The following is a 9,132-nucleotide window of genomic DNA, read 5'->3' as shown; positions in this document are numbered from 1 at the left end:
ATTGTTGAGGATAGTGGGAGTCCTGTTATAGTGTATTGTAATAGTCAAGTTGAGGATCCCAAATATTACAGCAAAGGAAAATATATAGAATTAAGCATAATTTTGTAAGGGATATTGTGGACAAGAAAATGATAATTCTTGAGTATATCCATACATGTACTATGCTTGCAGATTCTTTTACTAAACTATTGACTAAAGAGTCATTTCAAGGATATGGTCAGACTTTGTGACTTCGTAAAATGTAACACATTGTACAATATCATGATCTATTTAGTGTATATATTATTGCATTTTGGATTAAAGTCTCGATGAGCATGTTAGCAGATTGAGATTAGTCCACTCACATGGACAATCATCTCTATTTGTTAAGTATAAATCGAGGTAAGATTGTTACTTATGAGATAACTTATATAGCTGTGAATAGAGGCATACCTATAAGTTAAGATCGCCTTGATAATTATGTCAAGATAAGATCATTTATGTAATGATCGGAGTAAATGTACCCAAGGCAAGATTGGAATTCATATGTTGAATTCAAGATTAGACATTAGGTATGTCTAGATCAAAATCTGTACGATGTTAAAATTTGAGAAAAGCTACTCTTTTTAGTAAAGAGAATAACATCGTAGCATGTGATTCATACCACATGTGCTATGGTGACAAGAAGGGTAGTAAGAGAATGGATCCTTGCTTCTCTACTATATGAGACCCTTGAGATTATGAGTTAATTTCAATTTTATCCTTAGTGACTATTTAGCTGTCTACTTGAAGTTATAATCAATGTCTGCTACTTTAGCATATTTCCTATTAGCTATGGATGATTCGGTCTATGGAGCATAACTAGCACTACAAGAAAAACCCTCATAGACATCGGTGGAACAACAACAGTTTTAAGCAAAAACCGATGTCTTTGAGTATTTTACACCAGTTTTTCTAAAAATCGGTGTCTATGAGCGCAGATTTTCACTCATAGACATCGGTTTTTTAGCCGATGTCTATGAGCGCCTTTTTTTTGTTAATAGACATTGGTTTTTAAAACCCAGTGTTAATGAACCAAAAAAAAATAATTTAATTTTTCCACCAACCAAAATTTACAACACTTCACAAAGTTCCCTCCAAACCTAAACTAATATCGCACACCTTCTCTCAGCCTAAACCTAAACCTAAACCTCCAAGCCTCATCTACCTCTTCCCCTTCGATCGATGCCCCTTCCTTCTTCCCCTTCGATCGACACCCCTTCCTGGATTGACGTTCCGTTCTGCCTCCTCGTCCGATCCTCTCTTCCTCCTCCTCCTTCCTCTCTTCGCTCTTCCCGGCTAAGGTAGGGGCCGATGAGATCCGAACAACGAGAGGACGCCCACGACCACCATGGCACGGTTGGTCGACAACGTGAGGGAATCTGAAGGAAGAGAGAACAGCACCGAGATCCAGGAGCTCGTACACAGAAGGGGCATCGACTTACTTCCTCCTATCCCTCCCCTCCCGCTATCTCCCCTTCTGCGCCAGATCTACCTCTCCTGTAATCACGACCTTGCCTTCGTCCGCGCCCTTCCGACGGCTCCCCCTTTGCCGCCACCTGGAGCGGGAGCGGTGGTTCGAGGGGGAGGGGTACGAGGCGATGCACGTTCAAGGCAGGCGGTGGAGCGGCGACATGGGCAGTCGATCTGATTGTCGGCATGTACATCTGGTCGCATTTCCTATTTCCTGTAGTTTGTGGAAAATCAAATGTGAACCCATAGTCTAGGGACTTGGTGCTGCAATTGGTCGAAAGGTTTGTCATGAGGCAATGCTGATACTCTTATCCTTTTGTTTCTATTTATTGCTTTAGTCAAAAGCTACTTTCTGGCTTTATTTCAGGATTCTCTCTGGACCGAAAGCTCAAACTATTCTGTTAAATGGCGCTGTTCCGAAGGGGGAACGCATAGTACCACCTGCTGTACTTGATCTACTCATGCGGGTGACTTTTCCTGCTTCTACAGCTCGAGTCAAGGTTTGCCTATTTCCATGGAAGATCTCCATATTGCATAAAATTTTACGATGAGTTCCTAATATATCTTTCTGCAGGCAACTGAAAGATTTGAGACGTTTTATCCTACTCTAAAAGAGTTGGCTCTTACTAGTTCTGGTACCAAAACCACAAAGCAAGCATCACAATAGCTTTTGCCTTTTGCCATCCAAGCGATTCAAGAAAGTATAATTGAGATGTTGCATTATTATGTGTCCTAGGCTGATGTTTTCATAGTATGACTGTACTTAACATGGAACTTATATACAGATAATTCCGAGCTAACAAAGGAAGCGACGGATTTGTTCATCTGGTGTTTGACTCAGAATGTTGAGTGCTATAAACAGTGGGTGAGTTGTTCTTCAAACGTGCTATTTATAGCTTTTATTATTTTGTAAACCTTTCTAACTGCTTTAACTGTTGTATCATGAAGGAAAAACTCTATGTAGAGAATGTTGGTGCGACAATTATTGTTCTTCGAAAACTCTCCACTGAGTGGTGAAATTACTCGACCAAAATTTCCCCCGACACTCTCAAAGTAACACTTAAGCATTTGAGGGCTAAAGTAAGTATAGCTACTATCAAATATTTCTAATTTTCTTGTCCAAGTTCAGTCATTGGAAGCTCACGATTTTTGGATTTCCATCCTTGGCATCTATCGTGTGCATGATATGATAAATTTACTTATTTGTTGCACTTGTATCTAGATGTGGTCAGGTTTAGTTGCACAGTGTTTTTCAAAATTTAGTTGCTGATCAGAATCTTTTTCTTCTTATTTTCTCTATCAAAGAATGAAGATGCCCTGTCAAGAAACACAGACCCCAGCCAAGTAGCATCCATCAAAGAAGCTGACAAGTACTGCAAGACAATTTTGATGAAGTTAACACGTAATTTTGGCTACATGAAGGGTAGTGTTTTGGTGCTTGTGCTGGGAATTGGTCTCTTTTTCACTCTTTCACCGAATGCCGAGTTAATTAACTGGGAGAACATCAATTGGGAGAAATTTCAGGTGTTGTTCAGTTCTCTCCAATCCTCTTAGAACAACTTGGAGTTTAACCAAATTTTACCAACAAAGGAGATAGGTCAAGAAAGGATATGATGGCGCTAAATTCAAAGATAATAATAAGTTTGGTTTTTCACCTCGGCTAGATAACTATCTAAAATTGCTCTGGTGTTCGTCATTGCAGCAAGCTGCTCCTATTGCTATTTGCTTTCCACCCCACCAATGTTACGCAAGTATGGGTTTCATCTTGTTTTGTCTAGAAACCGTTACTACATTTCTGATCAAGTACTCGATTGCATGTCAAATTCATCTTCATATTGAAACTTGTGTCTCAGATATTTAAAGCATGTTCAAAGTTTTATGTGCTAATTAAGGAATATATATTCAATGTTAGCATTTTGTTTATATATTGGAATATGTGGAAGTCGTTAGCAATGAACCTGGATGTATGAAGACATTCACAAATGCAGAATGCCTTAAAGCACATATCAAAACTTCTCACCTTTATGTTGATTATGTGATTTGTGGAGCAAAACAGCTGAAGAAGAATATTAAACGACATGAACACATGCATGAAGCAAGTGAGGTGACTGAGAGGACAAAATGTAACTTTGAAGGTTGTGAACGCACCTTTTCAAATGTAAGACTTGAATTTTGTGTAGTTATCGATTTTCTGTCTCTCAAGTCGTCAAAGCTTAATTGCTATTTGGAGGCAATCTAGTAGCACTTTTTCAGTTAATAGGATGAGGTTAAAATCATGACCAAATAAAACCATAATATGTTTGCATCCCAATTTGTGCGCCATCAGGAATTTGGTTAGGACATTGTTTGAAGCTTAACCTCTTTGCAAGAGACTAAGACATGCTGAAACTGTTATTGAGGTTGATTTTCCTGTATTAGAAGCAGTTCTTGAACTAGGAGACAATTATTGAATATGAATGGATCAAAGGTAAAGATCATGGAGATGTCTAATTTGAGCCTTTTTAACAGAAGCTTAAAACACCTAGGCAAAGACAATTATCAGATATGAACGAATCAAAGGTAATTTGAGCTTTTTTTAACAGAGGCTTGGAGTGTGTAGGCAGTTAAAATAGATGTTCAAATGACCTTTTACCACATTCATTATTAATTGCATAAATGCACACTTGTTGATAAGGACAATTTATTGGAAGATCACCCTTTTTTTCTTCTCATATGCATCACTTAATTTATTTCTGGATAAGCAATCAATCTTCTATTTAGTAACTATAAAGTATAGTTTTTGCGCCTTGCAGGTATCAAATCTCAGACAACACATAAAAGCAGTCCATCAAAATCTTCGTCCATTTGCATGTAGATTTTCTAAATGTGGGAAGAAATTTCCCTACAAGCATGTCAGGGATAACCATGAAAAATCTAGTGTGCACAGTTACATTCAAGTAAGTGTTTAGTCTAAGATTTATCTACTAGACTTGACATGGTGATCTGAAATGTTAGCAAATTCAATTTTGAATTTTGTTTGAATCTGAACAAATATTTAATCTAGGTTTGCATGAATTCTGAGTTGCTTTGAGCTTCTTGTTGCAGGGTGACTTCCTAGAAATCGACGAGCGGTGGCAGTCACGGCCACGAGGTGGACGGAAAAGAAAGTGTCCTTCTATCAGATCTTTCTGCAGGAAGAGGATTGTTTCACCTGAGCAAGCATTAACGCTTATGTACAATGTTCTCCGGAACATGATGCAAGCAGAGTTTTGCTGGTGGGACGAAATAGAATAGGTGATTGTTTTTGTGCAAGCAGAGTTTCATTTTCCCTTCTACCCAACTCTTTTCCTTGCTTCTAATTTGAGTTTTGTGCAAGCAGAGTTTTGCTTCTAATTTAAGCATTCAAATTAGTCATCTTATTACCTGGTGCTCTTACTACTTTTTCAACTATGATTTTTTGTCTTGGTTTACTAATATATTATTTATGTGTTTTTACAGTTTACAAATCTCAAGTACTCCAAAGTTGAAATTGATGAAGTGCGGTTCGAGTGGGCTGAATGCATGCTAGATTACATTTGAAGTGCGGTTCTACCTTGATGTGTTAAAAGAATGTTCTACCTTGATTTTAATATCTATTAGCTAGCTTTTGATGTAAAAAGAATGTTTGGGTATTTTATGGATATTGTTATAAGAAGATTATTTATATAATTTGTGAATATTTGTGTATTTTATGGATATTATTGAATGAAGAATATTTGTATAATTTGTGAATATTTGTGTATTTTTTTTTGTTATTGTCGGTTTTTCATTGCTTCGGAAATCAAATTTGTGCTGTTAAAAAATATACATATTACATCGGTTTTCCACCGCTGCAAAACTAATATTACATCGGTCATTTACCGCTGCTAAAACTGGTGTTATTAACATACAATATTACATCGATTTTACACCGTTGATGAAACGGTGTCGTTAAGTGATACTACACCGGTTAATAACTGATTCGAAGACCGGTGTCGTTAAGTGATACTACACCGGTTTTAACCCGATGTCTAAAATGGCAGACTTTTAACATCGGCTTCATAGACATCGGTCGAAAATGAAATAGACACCGGTGGAAAACCGATGTCTATGAAGGTTTTTGTTGTAGTGTAGGAAAGCGATTGATTAAAATGAATAGATTCTACCTAAAAAGGAAGAATAAATAGATTTGCATCTTTTAATATTATTTACTCGTCGACCAATTTCTATTATGTATAGAAATGATTGTGAATATTGAATATGGAACATGCTCTTGACATCATAGTCATTATGAGGGATTAGAGATATTCATATTGATGTAAATGAAAATTATTTAATCTGAGTAAATAACAAGACATGAATATCTCCAAGATAATGGTTGTGTGACATTGAAAGATTGTATGTTTCCTAGATAACGAATATGTACCACCAGGAGAGAGGCTATGTGTCATTATGAAAATGTATCTGATTCGTTCTTTAGAGCAACTATGTAAGGTGTAATAATCTTCTTAGCAATAATTACTCAGTGTGCTTATTGTCGCACTAACCATTTTCCCTAAAGTATGGATTGAATGTTCTTACTTGGTCTTTGTGACTAATTAGTGTTTTCCTCTGGTCTTTGTGACTTGATTACAATATAGTCTATATGATTTACATGGTCTTTGTGACTAATGACCTTTATGGATTGACTTGAATGAGTGAGAGATGTTAGAGTTAAGAAGATGAAAGGGCACCCCTTCCCTTTCATCTTGTAGCTCATTTAATTCCTCTATTAATAGAGGGAGAGGAAGTCATCTTCCTCTTATATATATACGTCCAATCCAAAGAAGAAAAGGGGGAGTTTTGCAGGAGCTTGTTGTGTGTGAGGTTTGTGCAAAGTCGGGTTCGTCCCATATGTGAAAGGTCTCTGTGCAAGGTTCGTTCGTGTACACAAGATTGTAAGAGGAAAACATCCATTAGGAGAGATTTAGCTCGTGGAATCTTGAAGAGCTTTCCGATTTATTCGTGATCGTTCTTCCGACGACAAGTTATTCTTCGATATCTTCTTTGATATTCTTCTTCGAGTATCACTGTGAGTTTTTCGTTTTGTACGAAAAGAGAAGATCAAGATATACTATGGGGCATCACTGTGAGTTTTACAGCTTTTGTATTTATGTATTTTTCATACTTTAGAACTATCAACATCTCCATGCACCAATTATCTTGGACGCTAGCTCTTTTATAGAGAAAGATGACTCTTCTTCTATCTCCATTAATAGAGGAAGGCGAAAGGGTTGGAAGATGAAAAGGAAGAGATACTCTTTTATCTTCGTACTCCTACACTTGGCTGTTAATCATGTTTTGATCTCAGAGATTTTATTAAAAGAGATATAACAGAATTATCCAAATTGACCGGATCAAATTACCAAATCAAATCATATTAGTATTTGGATTATTCTAATAATTCTGTTATAATTATTCTCAGAATTATTCTTAGAATAATTCTATTATTTGTTAATTAGTCATTTGACCAAGTACTTTTGAACATTATATATTGTATTATCCTTAGGACAAATATCAATGAACAATAGATTTTATTATTCTCATCTTATTCCTTCCTCTCTCCCTATTCTTCTTCTTACATGGTATCAGAGCCATCTCTCTCTCTCTTTTTATCTTCCCTCAATTTTTTGAGGCGGAGATCGTATAAACGGCGAATTTTAAATTTTTCCCTCAAGCCTCTTATTTTCTCCTACGTGTTTTAATTTTCTTATTCTTCTCTATTTTTCAGAACAAACGAAAAATACTTATTTTCTTCCGCTGTCAACCCCTTTGCTTCTCTTTCCTCTTCCTTAATCTCTATTTTTTTTCCACTACCACCGGACAAGTTATTTTTTACTTTAGATGTCAAATACTCGACGACATCAAAGAGGACAAAAGCAAAGTCCAGACCGATGTCAAATTTGTCACATCGTTGGTCATACTGGAAATATATGCCCTAAAAGACTTGATTGGTCTAGGGTAAAATGTCAAATTTGTCTTGGAATTGGACATTTTGGTATTCAATGTCCTAGTCCATTTGATTCAAATTTCATTGGTGGTCCTACAGCCTCAAGACAAACATCTATTTCACAAGTATATCCTAAAGTTCTTTCGTCTGTGCCTACTTGTGGTAAAAACCTAGAGTTCTCATCTACTGAATTTGACTGTGGTCTGAAATTTCAGCTGTGGAAGTTGAGTTTCGGGTTTCTAAAGGTTTGAAACTCTCTAAGACATTGTTGGTGCAATGGTCAAGGGGGAGTTGACCTTTAGGGGGAGTCTTACCTAATTGTCAAGGGGGAGTTGACTTTTAGGGGGAGTTTTTACTTCTTAAGACTTTTGAGGATTAGTGATAAGGAATTGTCACTAAGTTGAGTGTTGAGTTTAGTATCAAGGGGGAAATTAAGGGTTTCAATGAAAGGTATGAGACTTTCATTGGGAAGAAACTCTTGACCTTGATTCCCTCTTTTTGATGTGTGTCAAAAAGGGGGAGAGATGTCCCAAGGGGGAGAATGGGAGAATGTTTTGGAAAACCTAAGTTAGGTTATCGGGTTAACCTAACTTGTTTATGGGTTTTGTCAAACATCAAAAAGGGGGAGATTGTTGGTGCAACCTTAGGTCAAGGTTGACCTGGTTGACCAGACTCGAGTTGACTTGACTCGAGTTATGTTTTGATGTTTGACGAGTTATGACGATGTTTGACGTGAACAGAAAAGTTGTATCTTGATGTTTGACAATGATACAAGCTTGGGAGATTGTGGGTGCAACTCGTGGTCAAGGTTGACCTGGTTGTCCCGAGGTGAGTTGACCTGACTCGGAAAAGTCCAAGCAGGGAGCTTGGCACGGGAGAAAGTCCAAGTATGGAGACTTGGCACGGAGAAGTCCAAGTATGGAAGCTTGGCACATGGGAAGACGGAGAGGGCTCGGTAGTTCGTTCTCCGGACTGTGGTCAGAGAGGGCTCGGTAGCTCGTTCTTTGGACCGGATGTGGAAAGTCCTGGTGAGTGAAGCCAGGTGAAAATCCTAGCGAGTGAAGCTAGGTGAAAGTGAAAGTCCTGGTAAGTGAAGCCAGGCATTCGGGAAAGTCCTGGTGAGTGAAGCCAGGCAGTTTGGAAGTCCTGGTGAGTGAAGCCAGGCAGATTGGAAATCCTGGTGAGTGAAGCCAGGTAAAAACCCTAGTAAGTGAAGCTAGGTGAAAGTCCTGGTGAGTGAAGCCGGGCAAGGGAAAATCCAGATGGATCAAGGGTGATCGGACATCTGGTGTTGGGAAGTCCAAGTAGATCAAGGGAGTGATCGGATACTTGGCACGAAGAGGAAAGCCCAAGTGGGTCAAAGGGATTGACTGAACACTTGGTGGAGAATTCTAGCAGGTCAAGGGAGTGACCAGATGCTAGGAATGATGAACCAACAGGTCAAGGTTGACCGGATGTTGGTGTAGAAGCCTGAGGTTTAGGGCTGGGGAGTTTGGATCGGTCTGGGGACCGATCGATTCAGCATGCCCGATCGGTCACCGGACCGATCGGTAACCATCGATAGCCTCATGAGTTTATCGATCGGTGCGAGACCGATCGAACAAGATCAGAGGCAAAGTAGCAGAGAAGAGAAGCCCGATCGGTCTACGGACCGA

The 9,132-nt window shown here is 38.4% G+C and overlaps 1 protein-coding gene and 1 pseudogene across 1 annotated transcript; both read left to right on the top strand.

Moving 5' to 3' along the window:
* The first annotated feature begins 1,369 nt into the window (after positions 1 to 1,369).
* Positions 1,370 to 3,045, top strand: LOC122044175 (annotated as a pseudogene).
* Positions 3,046 to 3,231: 186 nt separating this feature from the next.
* LOC122044174 (transcription factor IIIA-like) lies at positions 3,232 to 4,764 on the top strand. The gene is made up of 4 exons (XM_042604705.1): positions 3,232 to 3,294; positions 3,404 to 3,649; positions 4,284 to 4,427; positions 4,576 to 4,764. The coding sequence occupies exons 1-4, from the start codon at positions 3,232 to 3,234 to the stop codon at positions 4,762 to 4,764; spliced, it is 642 nt and encodes a 213-aa protein (XP_042460639.1).
* Positions 4,765 to 9,132: the final 4,368 nt, after the last annotated feature.

The sequence above is a fragment of the Zingiber officinale genome, chromosome 2A (genome assembly GCF_018446385.1).
Source record: "Zingiber officinale cultivar Zhangliang chromosome 2A, Zo_v1.1, whole genome shotgun sequence".
NCBI lineage: Eukaryota > Viridiplantae > Streptophyta > Magnoliopsida > Zingiberales > Zingiberaceae > Zingiber > Zingiber officinale.
The sequence above is the reverse complement of the archived record's forward strand: the minus strand, read 5'-3'. Positions and strand labels throughout refer to the sequence as shown.

Bases quoted from the DNA above. Each gene is read 5' to 3' on its own strand.
- LOC122044174 (XM_042604705.1), top strand. From the start codon at position 3,232: ATGTTACGCAAGTATGGGTTTCATCTTGTTTTGTCTAGAAACCGTTAC. The intron at 3,295-3,403 runs GTACTCGATTGC...ATTCAATGTTAG, and splicing joins GTTACTACATTTCTGATCAA to CATTTTGTTTATATATTGGA. The intron at 4,428-4,575 runs GTAAGTGTTTAG...TTCTTGTTGCAG, and splicing joins GTGTGCACAGTTACATTCAA to GGTGACTTCCTAGAAATCGA.